Consider the following 19,895-nt stretch of genomic DNA (forward strand, 5'->3'; position numbering starts at 1 on the left):
TGTTACTTTACTCATTGCACAGGAAAGAGAGGAATTGGACATAGAAGATTTTCAGAACATAAAGACAAGTACCCAACTTCCATTGAAAGCCTGGCTTCAACTATCACATTAGGAGCAGCTCACTAAATTTGTTATCATGGTTTCCATTCATTTACACAAAAATAATCCAAAATTCTCACAGAAAGATCATTAAACACACTGCACCTGTTTCTGTTTGTTGCATTGAGAATCTAATACTCTGTACAGACTGGACTAATTTCTGAGGAATGCATGGGACATGTAATGGTTTATACAGTTGATGTTTCTCATTTAGCAAAGATGGATGTTCGCTCTCTTGAAATATCCTAAAAAAAAAAAAAAATTAAGTTAACAATTGCAAAAGAAAGGAAATCATAAAATATAACTGCTTCAGGTAAGTGGAGTTTTCAAGGGAGATGCATACTGCCAGGGAGGTTCTACCCCTTTCAGCCCCAGCAGCTGAAAAAAATTGAAGTTTTCTTTAAATAATATCAGACAGAGAATACCACTGAAAGAAGAAGACATAAAGTAGTAATAAGCCAATCATAAGAACAATGCTGACTTAAATTTTGTCAGTATCAAAGAAAAGTATTAGTAGCTTGGCATTTTACACCTTAGTTAAAGTACTTCATTACTGTAGTTCTGAAATCACATTTTCACATCTAAAAAACACTTGTTCTCTCTCTGAGATTGTCTGGAATACTCACACTACACGTACACAAAAGAGAAAACTGCAGCAAGTGTTTTCACTTGTGGTGTAATTATTTGTGTAGGGTAAATAGCCTTTTACAGTGTAGAAAGACAAAGGTTAGCAGAACAATGAAGGGTAAGATGGCTATTTGGCACAGGAACATTTACCATTTTTTAAAATAATGAGTTATATTTTTTTTCTCTCTGGCATTCCTGCTTAGTGCCTCTGTGCTTCTAGCTAAAACATCTGGTTTATAGCTGACTAAACAATGTTATTCAAAACAAATGAAGAATCGAGTCAGTTTTTTGTTCTTCTTTAAATGTTCCATAAATAAAAATAAGATTAAATGTAGGATGCACTTTGTAAGGTAGTGTGGAGTAAAATTAGCACTAAAAAACATCCAGCTAGAAGCACTGGTTAAGATATATGGATGTAACAACACATTAAACTAATATACGTGCAGAACTGTGATCACATAAAACCAGGAATGCACCTCAATCAAAAAACTCTGATAGAAAGGACTATCTTCACCTGTAAAGTTACATATACCCCTAGTGCTATGCTGAACTGAGCCCTAACAACCTATATAAACCATATACCACCTAATACATCAATCAAAAAACCTAGGAATAATAAAGGATTAAAAAAAACCAACTGTATTTCTTGCAGTTACAGTAATTATAGTTATTACTTTTGTCACGATTGAGTACTACAGGAAATAAGATGTGTATATGGCTGGTGTATCTTTACATTCAGATGCAGAGAGCGCAAAAACAAGGAGAAATAAAAACAGAACTAAAGCACAGAAACCTGTCTAAAACTGCTTCACTTTGTTCAAAATGGCTTATTTGGCCACTTTACCACAATCATCATTCAAAAATGAATTGAACAAGGCGGCTGCTGCTGCTGCTGCTGCTGCTGCTGAGGTCATGAATCAGATCACCATAAACCATTTTTTTTACAGAACTTAGGATGCCAAATTGTGTTTTTAAAAGTTCCTGGAGTCAGTTTCCATGTGCTTCTGTAGAGAGTAGCAGACAGCTCTTTATATCTAGAAATTCACTCTCCCTGAAATGAAGCATTCTTTTACAGTGCATATCTATTCAGAAAAATGTATTGATGGCAAAGTTACAAAGAGGACTCAGAAGCTCTTAAGATATGTATTTTTTAAGTAACAAAACCTTCCAAAAGAGCCTGCAGTTAAACTATGTGTATGCAATACACCTGCTCCCTTCCTTCCCCAAAAACAGTTGAAAAAACACGCACATCTTCTCTAACATAATTAATAAGCATTGAAAGAAAAATCAAACTGCATACTGAAGCTCAAAATAGTCCAAATTGCAGTAACAACAAGAAAAATAATTTGTCTCCTTTCTCTACTTCATTGTTTGCAGACATCTGAGTAGATAAAAAAATCTTTATCTGGATCCATACTGCAAAATAGATAACATTTTTTTTACTAAAGTGCAAAGAAAAAATTAGATATTCTTAAGTCAAAATAAAATCTCATTTCCTTAGCAGTAGTTTCTTCTTTGTAGCATAATGAAGCCCAAAGATTAATATGACTTTATCTTCACTATAGGAATTAAGTGTGTTTGATTATACATAAGAAGAATCACACTTCCTACTGTGGTATTTACCAGGACTCTCTACTGAAGCCACGTTCAGTATTCTAATCAGGCACATGCCAGCAAGTCCTTTTGGAAGCAGGACTTTTAATAACTGGCTGCCATAATAACTAGTAACTGATAACTGCCTATGAGGTTGTGGTCAGCACAAGGGTTGACTCTTCATGTATGTTTACATTTAGAAGTCCAGAAACAGCTTTCTAATTTTTCCAAGAATTATATTACAAAGTTTTTTTTTTGATCAATACAAGCTAATCACTTGTAATGCAAAGATACTGAAAGAACTGCAATAATCTGCCATGGGATATCCTTTACAAGAAGCTTTAGCAAAAATCTCTCACTTGGAACATAAGATATTTTAGGTATTCAGAGGTGGAATTAATACATAATCAAATTGGGAAAAAAAAAACCAGAATTACAGAATAATGGAATTAAAGTACTCAAATATTTTACAAAAGCAGAGAGAATGAACATGATATATGCCAAAGCACAGTTCAAGATGTCAGCCTTTCTATGTAATAAATATAATCTCTAATTGAGAAATGAAGACCAGGGCTTCAAAAGAGTTGAGTCCTATTTGGTCATTGATGAGAACTCTTGATTTGGAAATTTTAACTATGATACTTGTCTGTGTAACTGGTGAACTATGAAAGCCAACTAATCAGAGAAAAGAGCTGGTATACGAAGAGGAATCTGTGTTTTGCAGTCAGCCTGATCAACGACTAGCTGGCCAGCAATAAGTGATTCAAACTAAAATCTTCCAAGCCTTTTAAAAGAACAGTTACCACTGCCATCCTCCTACCCAAAGGAGAACACATATATCAGCACCTATTAATTAACTTGCAAGCTGGTTTCTTGTCTTGTAGCTTTCTAAAGCATTTCATGGGTATTAATTTGTACATTGTTCTGCTCAGTGCTTTCATTGCTCTGTTTAGTTCTTTCCCTTGATGCTGCTGGTTTCTCTTCACACTGGTCTGCATCAGTTCATGGAGACTCACAGTACAACTCTTTTTTTTCTTCTTCTTTTGTGGCAGAAGATGAAGATATCTCCTTTTTCTTCAAAAAGTTCTCTTTGCTCAGAGTAACCTTGTAGTGACTGCAGAACAGCTCACAAGAGACTACTGGCTTTGGTACCCACATTTTGCTGTTATATTTTTGTACGTTACCTTGAGTCTGCAAAGGTTTTCATTCATATGTCTCATTATCTTAGCATATTTTCTGTTTCTGTTTTTTTCACAGTGTTTATAATCACAGATTCATAATACACCTGTTTTTTACATAAGTAGTTACTTAATCAGACACTTGAATGCTTTCTAGTGATGACTTCTTTTTTAATACACTAATGCCAAATAGGGATTTTTTTAAAACTATTTTTATGCCATTTTCTACAAGCCTTTATGTTACGGATATCTTTGACATAAATAAGCTTTAAAATTTACTCTAGGAAAAACTTATTAATTAATAATCAGGTTATGGTCTGATACCATATGCTGTATCACGTAAATGCATACATGGAGGTTAAAAGGCAGTGTGAGTTAGGATAGTGTAAAGTGTTTACAACATCTTATAATCATTATGCAAGCCATGGAATTATTGCTTCAGTAAGAGCACCAAAAAGATCTACTTGTATGCAATCAAGACACAACTTCAGGTGAAGGTACAAACACCTGAAGACTCCATGACACATAGGTAAACATGCAAATGGCAGGTCTAGCAATGCACCCTATGAATTTCTTTCCATGAGGAGCCTGAGTGCTTCCTATGCCTCCATGGGCAGAGCATAGGTCTCTGCCTTTTATAATATGTCCTTAATTGGCATTTTGCTTTCTGCAGACTGAATATACATGGGTTTCTTTGAAAATTCAAAGGGAGTGCTTCCCATCTCTCTTTTTACCTAGTCTTAAAACTAAGTGGATTTCTTGCTTCCCTATGTTTCTGAGGTCTTGCCAATTACAAAAAGCTTACATAAGAAGGTAGAACAGGTGTAAAGGCTTAAACCACAAAAAAAAAATCATCTGAATAATGCATAGGTCTGTAAGAAGATATTGAAGACATAAAATGCCCCTGTGGAAAGGATCTTAGGGATTATTAAAATGACATATCTCTATAGACATAGTCCACTAAATCCCTATTTAAAGCCTTAAAAATCTTCTTTTTCAAGCCCACCATAATGTAAAATCACTTGGACAAAGTCTTTTGGACATATTCTCAGTCTAAAATGGATTTTGGTCTAAAAGGGTCAGCTCTGAGGGTGATGTTTCAACATTCACAAGGACTCCAGTTAAGTGCAAGATAGTCCTGATGGTGATTTTCAATCATTGCAATTGAGGTCAAATTAAAGTGAGTCACAGTTGTAAATGACCACTGACTAATTTACTAAGCCATTAATCCTGTCTATGAAACTTTCACTCATGCTTGTTTTTAAGAACTAAATTAAGAGTTAAATTTCTTAAGTAGTTCAGAGCTGAAGGCAAATGACATGTGGAACCCTGACTCTTTTTCCACAAGTATCCATTTAGAGTTAATGTATTTTACCTCTGACTGCATAGTCACTGTAGTTGTATTCAAAACTTGTAAAACTATTCACATAGATCTATCAGCAGTAGCTGTGAGGAGCAAAGGTTTCTACAAAACAATTTTGAATAGTACATTTCCAGATACATTTAGTTTCCCAGAATCACAATTTGCCACCATCTTAACCCCAAGAAATAAAAAACTTTCAAAATTACATAATTAAATCATATGACCAGGGTTAGAGAAGATTGCCAGTCATTATTTAGCAACAGTTTGTGTTTTGTGGTCTTTGCGTAAATGCTGAGATAGTACTCTGGATGAAAGCAAGGGAAAGAAATAATCTTTAAGTGTACCTTTCTTTAAACTCCTTTGGCTTCTCTAGACTTTTCTGATTTTTTCCTTCAATCACTTTGGGATTATTTTCATCTTCTGTAGTCTCTTCAAATGTCTTAAAAGATAAAGAACAAATAAAAATTGGATAAAATTGAAAAATTATAGCTATATGTTGCAAATATTTTCTAAATGTTTTCTACACCAGTGCACAGTAGTAGAGTTTTTGTAGCCAAGACTGTCTGAAGAAATAAGCAGAACAAAGTTAAAGAGAGGCAATTATTTTTTGTTGGACCAACTGTAACAACTGGAATAAACATGGAAGTTTTTAAGCACAGGCTCTACATATCTATTCAGGACAAGGAGGTCCTTACATGGTCTCCTTCATAGTTATAAGTAAATTCGCAACATCCCTTCTTACTGTATGTTTATACAGCACATACAACATCAGGAAATTCAATCTGTAACTATAAGTGTCAGACAGTACCACAAAATATAAATAGAAAACACCACCTGTACACAATATGCTTCTATCAGCATAAGGCAGGCTGAAGTGGACACTGCTAACACAGCAGTAAATGGAGTCCTTGATCATCTGATCCCGACACATAAAAGTGTCCAGATGCCATAGTGTAAAAACTTACCAAAATCTTTACAAGATTGGTCTACTGGCCTATTTCAAGCTTAGGAGAGACCTTTTACTTCCTACCAGAGGAGTGGTTCAAAATGCTGTTCTGACAAAGTCCTTTTTTTGGAAGACCATCAGTTTGGAGTCAGTGCTGCTTCTACTCAGTGGAACTATACTGATCTCCTGCCTAAAATCGGCCAGTTTTACCTCCGAGTATTATTTACCCACACATTTATTTTGGGGGGGGGTGGGGGTGGGGGGTGGAATTAAACGATTCTTATTGTAAAGCATATTTAGTTAAACACATTCTTATTAACAAAACCTTAAAAACCAGTAGGACCTGTGAAAGCTGTATACTCAAGCTCTGGGCCTCACTAAGGAATGGCCCTGCTACATTTTGAAGTGTATTCTCTGGCCCTCTTGAGCTAGCACAGAAGTCACCATGACACAGTGACTTTATGGAAATTATGGTATAAAATGAGGTCAATAAAAAGCAAGCTTTAAAAGCCTTTACATTCATGGACCCCTCTTCTCTGAGAAAACATATGTGATGCTGTAGAAACATAATTACTAATACTGGAATTATCCCGTTGGTCTGTGTGCTTGAAAATACACTACTTGTTATATGTTCCAGAAAATATAATGGTGGTATATATAACTACATATATAAAGTGTATTTATATGAAATAAAATTAAAATACAGTTACCTTTTTTAAATAATTAATTTTCATTTCTAATTCCTCTGCTTCTTTTTGTAGTTCAATGGATTCTTGCACAGCAACTGCAGCAAGCTTTAACATTTCCTGTGTTTTTTGCCTTGAAGAAGCACTTTCATGTTATGGAATATAGATTGCAACATCACTTTTTTCAAGCAAGGGATGCTATCAGATCCCTGACCCCTCTATGCCATAAGCGGAAATGCTGGAGGTGCAGAAAGTTCTGACAAGTCTACATTTCCTAGACAAATCTTCAAACCTGATTTCAACTAGGCCTCTCCTCCTTAATGAAGCATTTTGACGGATATGTCATTAAGTTAAATTCTATTCTCTTTCCTCAAAATGTTCCCATAAATTTAAACTGAAGAGTATTATTTGACCTTCAATTTTCTTACAGAGAAATGCTAATGCTGCCACTCTAAACATAAATATATAAATAATTACTATACTTTCTAATAGAAAGTTGTAAAAGGCAAATATAAACTTTCTTCCCTGTCAACTGCATAAACACTACAAATCAAGGATACATCTGTAAAGCCCAGTCATTTAGGGATTTAAAAGGAACAGGCTCTGCAGAAATAAAATTTCATTTCAGATCATTAATTCACAGATATAATTTTCTTTACAAATACAAGATAATTTAATAGATCAGAAGCACTTATCTTTACTTAGTATACATAACAGAAATAGCAGTATAACAGACAGTAATGCCATTAAAAACAGCACTAAAAAATATATGAAAAACAAATTTAAAATTTTGAGAGGCTAGTTCTAAAGTAATTTTAGGCTTTTTTTACCCCAAGAAGCCCAATGACAAACAGAGTTTACATTCATGTGTTGGAGGAAGGAATAATAGTATGCATACTCTAAATTCTTGTTCAAAGTTCCAGCTTGCTACAGATTCTTTTCCTAAAAATGGTGTAACAAAAAGACCTGTTTATTAGCTTAAGTGAAAGTGTGGAAAATTAATTAGAGGATTTCTATACAGCACTTTTAATGTGCAGTGCACTACCACTAAGCTCTACTGTAAAAGCATCGATAGTAGTAGTACCCATAATATCCATGCAAGCATCTTCTTTCAGTTTATATTTTTCAGACTGTTTCAACACTCTGTTTCGGATTTCTTCAAGTTCTTTCTTTTTTTTGTAATACTCCTGTGCAAGACCAGTTTCTGCATATTTTTCACGGTGTTGCTTCAAAATCTCTTTATACTGGGTTATGTAATCCTGATACATTTTCCTATAAAAATACACGTAATTTAATTTTTTTCACATGAAGCCATTGTTTATATGGAAAAAAACCCTATTAATTTATGGCATCAGCTCAATTAGTCTTGCTGCTGTCCTGGAAAAAAGTTGAATTATATTTAATATGCCACTAATTGGCTCTATTTTTTATCTTCTAGCTATTCTTGAGGAAGACTATGCTGTATGTAACAACAAATACACTCATGATGCAAAAAATGGTCATACCTCATTGTTCTGAAAGGAATGTAGACCATACCATATTCAAAGGCAGCCTGGCAGATGACAAATGTTTTTTCCTTATGTAATTATCAAGAAACTCAGTGCAGGCCAAATTCTCTGTTTGTGTATATTGGCACAACTCCACAGGTTTCAGTGGAGCTGTATCAAACTTACAGTAAAAGAGAACCGGCCTAGCATCCCGTATTTAGGGCAGCCTGATGCATCACTGAACTAAGAGCTGCCTCCAAGGAGATGCTGAGTAATCTGTGTCTGACTTGGTGAAGCCTTAAACACACACATTAGTCACACTAAAACAATAAGACTATTCATGCTTAAGGTTAAGCAAACACTTAAATGTTTAACTGGCAAAGAGCCAGAATGCTCAGCTTCTTGCAGGACTGCCCTCTGAATTAATGTTACACTAACATAATTTCACTGACATCATGTGAGTACATAACTACAAATTATTATAGTAGGTAGCATCAATTAATGTTCATGACATTTTAAAAACTTTAAATCAGCCTTTGAAAAAATTGTACTATAAAAACAAATAAATACCATAAGAAGTAATAGGATGTAACTCATCACATAAACCTGAAAATTGATCAATATATATTTGGAAAGAAGAGAAAGAAAAGTGCGGTTGCACAGAACAGCCATCTGCTTGTGTTAAATCAATGACAGTGACTACATTGGAAAAGACTTTTTTTCCCAGGTTTTCTCACTCAGGCAAAGAATTTAACAGATAGTTTGCTAATGACAGATCAAACAGTCAAGTATCTCATTGGGATGAGTGTTTTATTACATCTATAATGCTGCTAGGCGTAACTTTTATTACAGGTAATTTCCAGTACAAAAGTAGTATCTTTTGGGAAAGCTGAATAATTAACAATGCCATCAAGGAACTGGTTCTGGTTCTTAATGTCACAGGTAATCTAAGTATAGACCTGCAGGAAGTCTGTATTTCCTACACAGACAAGAGTTAACTATGGATAGTTTTTAAAATTATGAATAATAACAACCAGTACCCAGTAACTATTTTTCTCTCTGCATTTGAAAGCAAAAGCTTAATAACTACTTCAAATGAAATTAAAATGTCATTTTTTTTGAATGTTGATATTCTATGCTTCTTATTCCTGAAAAAAGATACATTTAGGCATATGCAAAATACAGAAGAGTTGGATGGTGAGCGTTATGCAGATGGCACATATTTATAAAGAGATATCACAGCTACAGACACCCAGCATGTACCACAAACACAGAACAGTCATTTAACTGAGAAAGAAATATTACACAAAGTTGCTTGATATTAGAATATGCCAATATAAAACCACAGAAGGTGAAGGAAATGTCATCCTCTAGGAAAAGGTTATATGAACAACAGAGAGGCAAATTTTAAAATATTAAGTTATTAGTACACCTGTAGATTAGCCAGAAATTCCTTTATGAAACAAATGGTGCATAACAGCAACTAAAGCCAGAGACCCAGTTGTTTACCTGCACCATGAATAAAGCCTACATTAAGGAACAGCTCTCACTACTTGTGAAGCATACAGTATTCCATTTTATCTCAAACTGCCATTAATTGTTTAAATGCAGCATGACTGAAAGGCAGACGCTCCTGGCTACCCGCTGGCTAGCCCAGGCAATGGAAGAGAGAAAAATTTGTGTCCAAATTCAATAGTAGAACCTTCTGCTCCTACAAAAGGAAAACAAAAGTCACAGGAAAAAAAAAAGTAAAATCTTAATTTTCAAATAAAACTACAGTCCAGGCACTAGTTTCTGTTAAATTGACTGAAGTTCAATACACCTGTTTAGGGGAAAGAAATTGTAGATCAACACTGTGAAACCAAGGAACTGACACTTCCCAAACTTCATGTAGAAAATTACATTAATCTATTTGTTTTTCTTCAGGGGTGGTCTTGGGAATATAAGTTTCTTGATTTACTTAATATTTGTGTATACTGTACAAAATTTCCCAATTATGAAAGATGGAAAATACTCAGTTCTATTTAATTTAATAGATGCTACAAACAATAACTGAGCAACAAAGAAACTTGCTGATATACAATTAAGAATGCATTAAAAATAAATTTTAAAAATATAAATAAGTACAGTAAAGTGTTGTAGCAGGTACATTTCAAGCTTCTGAAAATAATCCTCAAACTTTATATTCTTTTCCCAAAATGTATTTTCCACAGATCAATATTTATGACCTAGTAGAGTACAGTACAGTACAGTATAGTAGTCTTGAGAAATTGTCACTGTTTTTAATATTTTTCGTAAGTAATTCACATCCTCCAGTTCATGTTGTTAAACATAGGCTATTTAGAATTCAGCACTGTTCACATTAAAGTCATTAGAAAAAGATTTAATCTAATGACAATGGGGAAAGGACAGCATCCACAAAACCCCTGAACATTATGTGGATAGCTATTTATTCCTCTTTCCTTCTTCATATCGCTTATTTTCAGGATGAACTTCCAGTTCGTATAAGTGTTCTTCTATGTTCTTGAAACCAATAATAACAAAAAAATGTGGCATGTTTTTCAAACCTCCATAGTAAGTGCCTAATTAAACAGAAACTGATCTGCCCATCTTTTTAAAACATCTTCCCATCTAAACCAATATGTCCTCAGTGTCCCCAAATGCCAGGCTAAAAAGCACATTCAGCACATAAAATTCTAAATGTACTTGGTTTTCTTCCTAATTTAAATATTTAGAATTTGCAGAAAGCACATCTTGCTGATTTTAATATATCATCAAATGCTTCAGTACAGACAGACTATATCCAAGAAACCACTTTTGTAAAATGCATTAATTAAATTTATTTTATGATTTATAGTCATGATGTCTTATAATTAAGCTCAGGAAAACAGATCAAACACTTTCATGTTGGAATTGAAACTAGCAATTTAAAAGTAATGCTTCTTTGGCTTGTCAGCTCAAATTAGTGAAAGCCAAAATGGCTTAATCATATACTCACAGAAAGCCAATTTAGCCTTATTTTTCACCAAATATAGAGCTCTGAACAGGAAGAAGAAAGATAAGCTACTGAGTTAATTAAAGGCTATCAGGCATGCTATTTCTGTTGTCTTGGACAACTGGCAAAAAGAACACTTGCAAAAGAATCAAAGCCAACATTTTAAATTACCTAAAGTTACACCTCTGAATTGGTATTTAGATATCTAGATGGGTCTGCCATGATTTTTTCACCATAGGGCCAACCAACCTCTTCCCCTTCACCAGCAGATCCATAAAGGTGAGCAACCTCTCTAAAATGAAGATCAGTTTTACCTGAGTGTTAAATAGAACTTCATAGGATTAACTTGGCACACCACTTTTTGAACATTTCAGTGAAAATCTTCAGGGACTGTTCTTTATTCCATTGACTGTAGGCAGCTACATTGCACAACTAATAGTATCTTTAAAATGCAGAATCTAATTAATGAAGAGGAAACAACTGAAATGCCACTTACTGAACAGAATTGAATTTGCAACTAATACTGACTAGAATCTTACCCACAACTGGTCTTAAAATGGTTTTAGACCAGGCTTTCCTGAGCCACTCACCCTATTTTTCGGGATCTAATATTGAATTTGCATGCTTTGTAGTTATCTTGAAGAATATACAGCAGTATAAAGAAACTTGATTTGTATATTCTAGTAATCATTGGAATTCATATGCACAAATAAAGAAAAGCATAAAATTATCTGAATGCTTCTAACTGTTATCTTACTTAGTACATATATGAATTTAAAAATTTAGGTTCAGTTAAATGATGCTTCTGAAAAAAAACATAAAACCTGTGTATTTTCAAAGAAGTCTTCCCAAACCTGAATATCTGAAACTACTGAAATCACAGTATACATGAAGACATGTCATAATAATGGCAAAAAAATCGTTCATAGATAAAACTTATGTATGCTTTTGTAAATATGCTCTGATATTTCATATTTCTACCAAAGCTGAAACATTCATTGCCTTTATTTCTTGGGCTTTTCTTGAAATTGTAGGGAACTGAACAACGTTCTGAAAAAAAGGGAAGCAACTGAATCTGAAGAAGCCATATTTTATCCTATTTCATCGGTAACTACAAAATAACATATGACCTCATAATAATGTAGACAAAAATTCTTTTAATTACTCTGTCACTTACATTATCCTGAAAAGTTTACAACAACTTTTTGACACAGACTATCTTTGTTGATCAGTTTAGACAAGTTAGTAAGTACTACTGCTAGAAACCTCCTCCCACATGATCATAGATACCTCTCTTTTTCTGTATCTTCTTTTAAAACTTCAAGTTCATTTTTCAAATATTCTTCATGCTTGCTAAGTATTACATAGGTGGGCTTCCAGCTGTGGAGAAAGTAAAAAAATAGAAAGCATATAAGTGGTCTTTCCTAATAAAAAGCCATTCAGAAATGAAGATACCAAGTTACTTTAGCTAGCTTACTGGAACAAATAATTTACTTAATGTTTTGAAAGTCAAACATAAACAGGTTTAGTACAGAAAGCTTTTACATGTGTACATTATTTTCTTAAGATTTTAAAGCTGCAAATTCAAGAATATACATATGAGATTAACAAAGATTATAAAGCACTTTTTAAGGAATAAATAAAGTGATCTTCACAAATTTTTGGAGACTACTGCTAGGCAATTAGGCATCTAAATCCACGTATTAGGTACTCAGAACAGCGCCATCAGTAAATCATTTAGATATGTACGATCTTCTCATTGGAGGTGTACACAGCTTCATTCTCACCAGTATCACCAGCACCTATCTCATACCTAAATGCAAGCAGCAGCCACAAACTCAGAATTTCCTCCATTTGCTAAGCAAGTCCTGCTCAGAAAACAGTCAGAAAGAGATGCTGTCTTTCAGTACAATAGCCCAGACACTGGGAGCACTGACCTGGCAGTTTGGAGTCACAGGTCTACATACCACCTCTTACTGACTTGATTTGAACTCAAATTCTGCCCCTACAGGAAAACACACCAGCTAACAGTTAATAATAAATCAATGGCAGACAAGAACTGAGCTTCAGTTGCTGTCAAGTAAGATTCTGTTCTACCTCTAAGTCATCATCCACATATATTTTCATATTTCATGCAGTTGGTATCTGGCTATATAGTATATCTACATTGTTAAATGCAGCCATTCCAGAAACCTGTCTCCAGACAAGAGGTGCTGAGTGGCTTATACACAGCTCATAACTGGATTCCTCTAGAGCAAACTGATGGGTCCACATTCTGTAATGCTTAGCCAGGATCTCCTCTCATGGGGCTTCCCTATGGCCCTGAAACACAACTAATCAATTTTTTGTTGTTCTTCTCATTTCAGGAGCCTCCTATAATAGAAGAGCTGTGATGCAGCCCGCCAAAGTGATTTTCTCACAGTAGTATGCTGTAGATTGTACTGAAAACACAGCAACTTCAGGGAATACATAAAGGACTTAGGACTAGTAAACTAATAGTACTTTCTCAACATCCAGGTATTAGAGATGCCTCTTCCTTGAATGTGGGAACTCTAGAAAAACAGATAGATAAACTTTCTGATTCAAGTGAAATTCAGATGTGATCTTTAGGAAAGGCATACAATGGGTATTTATTTCTTTAAAAAGAAAGCATCCTGCCTGAAAAAAGATGGTGTAAGGAGCATAAGCTATCCACGCCTAGATGTCCCCTACCCTCCCAGCTGAGGTGACAGCTATCAGAAAAGACATTTTCCGAGAAAGTTGTAACTGAACAAATGGCCAGGATGTTGCTCAGTTAAAGATAAGAAACAAATTCAGAAACCTCTGGTGCATGGAGCCTCCAAACACTGAGTAATGCCTTAATAAGACTTAACAGACACCAAAGTGTTGTAAGGTGAGGGAAAGAGCAGAAAAATTACTTCAGTCTACTGAGCGTATGTGCTACTGACAAACACACTGCTCATTCTGAGAGAATAACCTCTGTAATGACAGGTTGTCAACAGGCAAATTCTGAGATGCTGGGAGCTGAGAATCCGATGACTGCCAAATCATCCGAATAGACTGGGCTACAGTAGGACAGAGATACTACTTCCAATGAAAAAAAAAATCACATGCTCCCTCCAGAGGAACCTTCTACAGAAAAAATTAGCACACCCTCTCCCTAGTCGGGGCTTAAAGTGACCTATGAATTCAGCTTTTGTCCAGAACACAAGCTACCCAAAGGCAATACAAACACCTTCAATGTTTGTCTGAGTGGAACTATCTGTCTTAGGGGATGTACGCAGAAAACCCAATTGTAGGAACATGTACATAGATACTATCAAAGCTAAACACTGAAGAAATAGAAGAAGGAAAAATCCATAAGGACTGAAGAGACTAAGTGAATCTGGAACAGCAGAGATACAGTTACATTTAAAGAGTTACACCAACAAGGAGGAGGGGAGATTTAGCAATACAGAACAAGGTTGCAATTGAACAAAGCAAATAGTTCATTACTGGACAGGTGGGAGCAACTGAGGACATATGGTTCACTTTGCACAGCATATTCATGAGTAGGGTAAGCAAAGGGCATTTTTGGATGTCAGTATGCCCTATGGTTCAAAACTAGAGTGTAGCATGCAATCACACAAAGTATGAATGTGCATTTGGACAATCACTCCAAAGGTGGAATAAAAGAGAGGCTTCAGTAACAGCTAACTTAATGCAATTTCCATCAAGGAAATAAAGAACAAAGACCTGACAATTAATTTGCTGAAGTGAAGTCCAATAACCTTGAACAAAAGATAACGTACTCCAGGGGGTGAGACAACACAACATATAATCAACATTTATAACAGCAGTAAAGTTTGTCAACAAAAAAGCTGAATGAGAAATTGCAGCATCCATTCAGGAAATTCAGCACTATTGGTACAAATTGTTTGACACCACTGAGGACTGAAAATGTAATTACAAAATATTACTTCACCATATCTACTGCAAATTCAGCAGAAAGCTGAATTTTTAAAGGGTCAAATTTTTAAAAAAGTAGAAACCAACATACTTGGATACTTATATAAAAATGTACTGGCACACAAACACTGTGATCTTCTTTTACTCAGAAAACTCCATGCCTTTCTTTGGAGGAAAAAAACCCCAAGCAATGAAAAAGTCATAGAGCTTTTGTTAATCAAAGTACAAACCCTGTTGTGCATTATATTTTGTGTTCATATCTATTCTCCGGACAGTCAAAAAACACATAATACAAGAACACTGTTTTGTAAACACAACAAGGTATACAGGACTCAAGTAGCTCATCTACTAGTTTGCTAAATGCATCACTGTTTCACAGAGGTTCTTGGTAGCTATCACATTTATTTGTCCTTCCTTTCATCAGCTAGTGTATAAAAAAAAATCTTTATTCACACTAATCTGAAAGCAATAAAAATATCCTGTCATTTAGCTAGTGGGACAAGACAACAATTTATTTTCCAAATTAGCAACATTCTGAGTTCATCTGGCTTTTTTTATTTCCATGAAGTCTCACCATCCTTGAACCCAAATTTAAAAAATAGAAGAGAAACAAAATTGGAATAGCTTCCATCAGCAGTATTTCATCATTTCTTATTCTTCTGGGATCAACATTTCTAGTTTGAATCATTCAAGAAACTAAATATTAGAAAAATGTCATCACTTGTCTAAAAATAGATATTTCATTTAGGTAATTTTGTGCCTTCAGTTCTTTGTTACGTAGACAGAAAACACAGTAGTATCCCAATACATCTGTCTCATATATCATTTTTCTGTAGGCTTATTGAATATAAGAATCCCATATTTTGTTCAAAGTCTTCAAACATGCTTCGATATACTTACAATGTCTAGTAATCCGGACAAAAAGTTGTTTCTTTGAGAGCTCTGTTGAGCATTACTGGCAATTAATAGACTATGAGGGTGATTGTGACTCCAAAACAATACTTGGATTTACAAAATCAACATTAGAATCATGTCCAGTATACATAGAGTATCAACTAGAATAAATTTTAGAAGTTTAAGATGATTCTACCACGTAAGTGCTCTAATTGTCTGATCTTATAGCTAGGGCTTGTTTATCGCTGTTTTCAGTATGTCGTTAAATGACACTTTCAATAATTTAAGACACAGAGTCTCTACTCTTCTGCAAGCATTGTCCTTCTATGAATACATGTATTCATTAATGAGTCACTTCTCATTTTCAGTCTCTTTACACTAATGCCATTAATTATTTTTTGTAGGACCTGAGCCAAAACCCATTGAATTCAATGATTAAAATTTAGATCAGTTCCTTAGTTCTACCCTTAAGTTTTTATTTCTTTATTTGCATCTCTTAACAGTTTGTGATTTGCAAACAGATTTGCAACTTCAAAAGATATCTAAGAAAATAGTGAATAGTTTCAGGAACTTACAGAAGTGTTCATTTTATACTGCATCGGAGGCAAGAATTTAATGTAAAGGAAAAGTGGAGTTTTCTTGTCAAGGTCAAATATTTTCCTAACTCTTTTTATGGTAAAGCTACAAATCAGTATGGTGAGGCAGTTGATTCAAACAGCCAGCCACTACACCCACTTCATTCACTAATGATTCCATTCTTTCTTCCGTTTTCAGATAGTTCAAAATAAACCTGGAAAGGACCCTGATGCTATCTTTACTTCTCTTTTTATTCTTAAAAACACCCACATTTTCTATTCACATCCTAAAAAAATATTTCAAATATATGTTATAGACATTTTTATTCAAGTACTTATCTTTAGGTATAGAATTGCAAGGAAAAGAAACGTATAGAATTTGCTAACAAATCACTTCAACTGGCAAGGAACTAGACAGATTGTGGAGAGATGAACGCTGCAATGAAAAGACAGGATTATATCATCCGGGCCAAACTCTCTGTATTGTCAAATACAGATTTGCCTTTTCAGCTACCCTTGCAAACACCTGAGATTTTAATTTTTAAAAATTAGACATTCCATGAAAAAACTCCTTGTAGCCAAATTCTTGCTTGAGAAACTTTTAATTACTAAGACTCAAAAGTGATCTGCATTCAAAACTTCCACTAATAATCTGATAGAAAAATTTCTGTGAAGAAAACTATGAACTGCAGCCCATTGCATTCATCAAAACAGAGTGCCTAGAACAATTTTGCAGTCTGCAGTAAAAATTATACCAAAATCTGCTAGTAGAACTACTATGTAGAGGCAGTTATGAGACACCTTAGGAGAGAATACATATAGAACAAAAAGTAATGCAAAACACATTGTGAACAAAGAGTAGGCAGATGCTTCAATTTCAGGAAGCCAAATTCAGAATTAAACAAAGAAGAACATAACAGAGACTTATTATCACTGATAGTTACTAACTTTTTTTAGTTAAAAAAAAGTTAACTTTTTTTGAACAGTGTTCTTAATACTTTTCAAATTTGACAGAACTCACATGCATCCAAATAAAGAAAAATTCTGTTTCTATTACCTTACTGCTTGAGTATTTAGCATGCTGCAAACAGTACCTGTGATCTCTGAAAACCATTGATTCTAATAAAAAACTAAAACAAACTTAAATGTAGTCTTTTTTTCTATAATTTACTTTTTCAAGGGGTGGATAATACTGCAACTTTTGTACCTGATGATTTGCAGCTTGAAAAAAACAGAAGAGTACTAAAGTTTTCTTTAACATCACTCCTGTCTGAACACACACTTACATATTTTTACACTACTTCATCACTGAGTTTCTTAATGCCATCTGTAACTAAAAGTTCAGGCTATATTATACTTACGCATTACAGCTCTTCTTACTACTCTCATTTTGCTTGTGCAAATCAGCTATTGCATCATTGCTGTTATTTATATTTTCCTGCAACCTGGCAATTTCATTCTTTTTTTCTGTGATTTTTACAGTATACACTGAAATTAAAAATAAAAAAGTAAGCATATGTATTTTCAACATTTCCATGAAATAAAAAGTCTACATTCAGAATGATTCAAGTTTTCTTCCAAAATACTTAATCTCGATAGTGCCAGATGAGTGGACAGCCTGCAGCTAAGCAAAGCAACAACAAAGTGAGTGAAAAACTCAAGAAGTTTCAGCTGTGTGGTGAGTACCTTGATTATCATCTAATATTGTGAGACTGACTTTGGAAGAAAAAAATTATTTGCACCATTTGTGCATCCCAGTCTATATAATACTGAAGTAGCTATTAGTGGTAGAAAGCAAAGCACTCTTAATAGTTAGAGCTGACCCTTCTTTTTTGCAGTCCACAGTGTCTGCAGATAATGGAAGTAGTATGCAGGGAAACCAGAGTGTAAGCCACTTTGCCCTCAATAATGCTTGTAACTGGGGAGACTGATTGAAGTACAAAAGTTGCTTGAGATAAATGTCTTTTTCAAACATTTGTTTTCTTTTACAGAAGTCCAGAAAGACAAATGTTTTGAATGGGAAAGTTGACTACAACAAGGGAAAAATAAAAACATCACTAAAGGCATATAATCAAATTATTACTAGAAACAGAAACAGAAATTAAAATAAAAAGGGAATTTACTCAAGGTGGGAATGTGTAATGTATGATAATACAAGAGGCAGTGGTTAATTAATGAAAAAATGCATTATAACCACAAATACTGAAGCTCTATGATATTTGCAGAGATTCTTAAGGCAGATTCTTAATTCTGCCTTTTCTAACAGCAGACAGCAGATAACATTTTCTGAATGAGTGGTTAGCAGAGAATCCACACTGTTGGTCATGATCACTGTCCTCTTTCACAAATAAAAGCTGTGAGAGCTATCACGCATGCTCATGCTGCAATGCAATGAGCACAACTAGGTGCATTTTTTTTTTCTGTGCTGTTTATTTCTTATTTTTTCATACAAGGTTTCAGACTTATTAGTTTCAAATCACACCTCGCCATCACTGCTGCCCTGATGTGCTATATGCCAAAGTTGGTGGCCGTAAACAGAAGTGAATCACAGACATCCTGTCCTTCTCATCTACTTAACCAGGAAGAGCATCTTAGTTGTGCCACAGGTTTCTTGAGTTGTTTGAATTACCACTCTAGAACTTCAGGTCATCCTGAAGTTTGGGTCTGGTTTTGCAGCACTTGCTATATATTCACTTTCAATGCCAGCTGCATCTATACCAGAAAAAAACCACATCTCAGAGAGAAACATCAGTCAGTGAAAGCAAAAGATCCTCAATGTATTTTATTATCTTGAGTTATCCTGAATATCTTCAGTATCTTAATATTTTCAATAGTTTAAGTCAGTAACTTGCCGTTACTTAGCATGAAGCATAAATATTGGACAACTGATGTATGCTTCATTTCTGTTAAAAAACAGGTGTATTTGGAAGTATCCTGCAGATGACAGTTTGAGATTTACCAAGATATAACATAACTGTCTTAACAAAATATCTGTTACATAAGCAAAGCTATACACTTAACATTTCATTCAGTATTTTCTGTAGATGAGCACTTCTGTGACAAGTGTGAGTTGTTCTACTCACCCTTTGCTTTCGCAAGCACTTTGTGGATGAGATCCATCTCACCCAACTTTACAATGCAGGCACCTAATTCAGAACTAGACACCCATGGCTACAGCTACACTCAGCGGCGACAAGTGGACATTTTTTAAAGCTTACTTTATCCAACCTACTTTAAACTCCTTCTTCAGGATAAGACAAATCACACCCTAAAAGTGCCTATTTCCCTCCACTAGTTATAAAGGGACTTTAGCCAAAAAAGCCTGATGAATCTCACACTAAAAGTCCGAGGCTGAATGCTACAGCTGTTCCTATGCCAAGTAATACTCACACAGAGACGAAATTAAAACAGTGGAACTATTTCTGGGTAAGTTTCTGAAAGATTTAACCCAAATTTTTACAAGTGTGTGTGTTGGTTGTGAGTTCACACATAGTTAGATATCTC

The 19,895-nt window shown here is 34.6% G+C and overlaps 1 protein-coding gene across 1 annotated transcript in view; it reads right to left on the minus strand.

The window, feature by feature from the left end:
• The window catches only part of C5H14orf39 (chromosome 5 C14orf39 homolog), a 29,211-nt gene extending 9,700 nt beyond the window's left edge, over positions 1-19,511 (minus strand). The window contains exons 1-8 of the mRNA XM_069782984.1: positions 19,475-19,511; positions 17,753-17,879; positions 12,265-12,354; positions 7,577-7,764; positions 7,053-7,095; positions 6,517-6,637; positions 5,205-5,299; positions 205-344 (exon numbers count right to left, since the gene is read on the minus strand). Of these exons, the coding sequence (XP_069639085.1) occupies positions 205-344; positions 5,205-5,299; positions 6,517-6,637; positions 7,053-7,095; positions 7,577-7,764; positions 12,265-12,354; positions 17,753-17,879; positions 19,475-19,511 (841 nt within the window). The remainder of the gene's footprint in view (positions 1-204; positions 345-5,204; positions 5,300-6,516; positions 6,638-7,052; positions 7,096-7,576; positions 7,765-12,264; positions 12,355-17,752; positions 17,880-19,474) is intronic.
• Positions 19,512-19,895: the final 384 nt, after the last annotated feature.

Source organism: Haliaeetus albicilla, chromosome 5, assembly GCF_947461875.1.
Source record: "Haliaeetus albicilla chromosome 5, bHalAlb1.1, whole genome shotgun sequence".
Lineage (NCBI taxonomy): Eukaryota > Metazoa > Chordata > Aves > Accipitriformes > Accipitridae > Haliaeetus > Haliaeetus albicilla.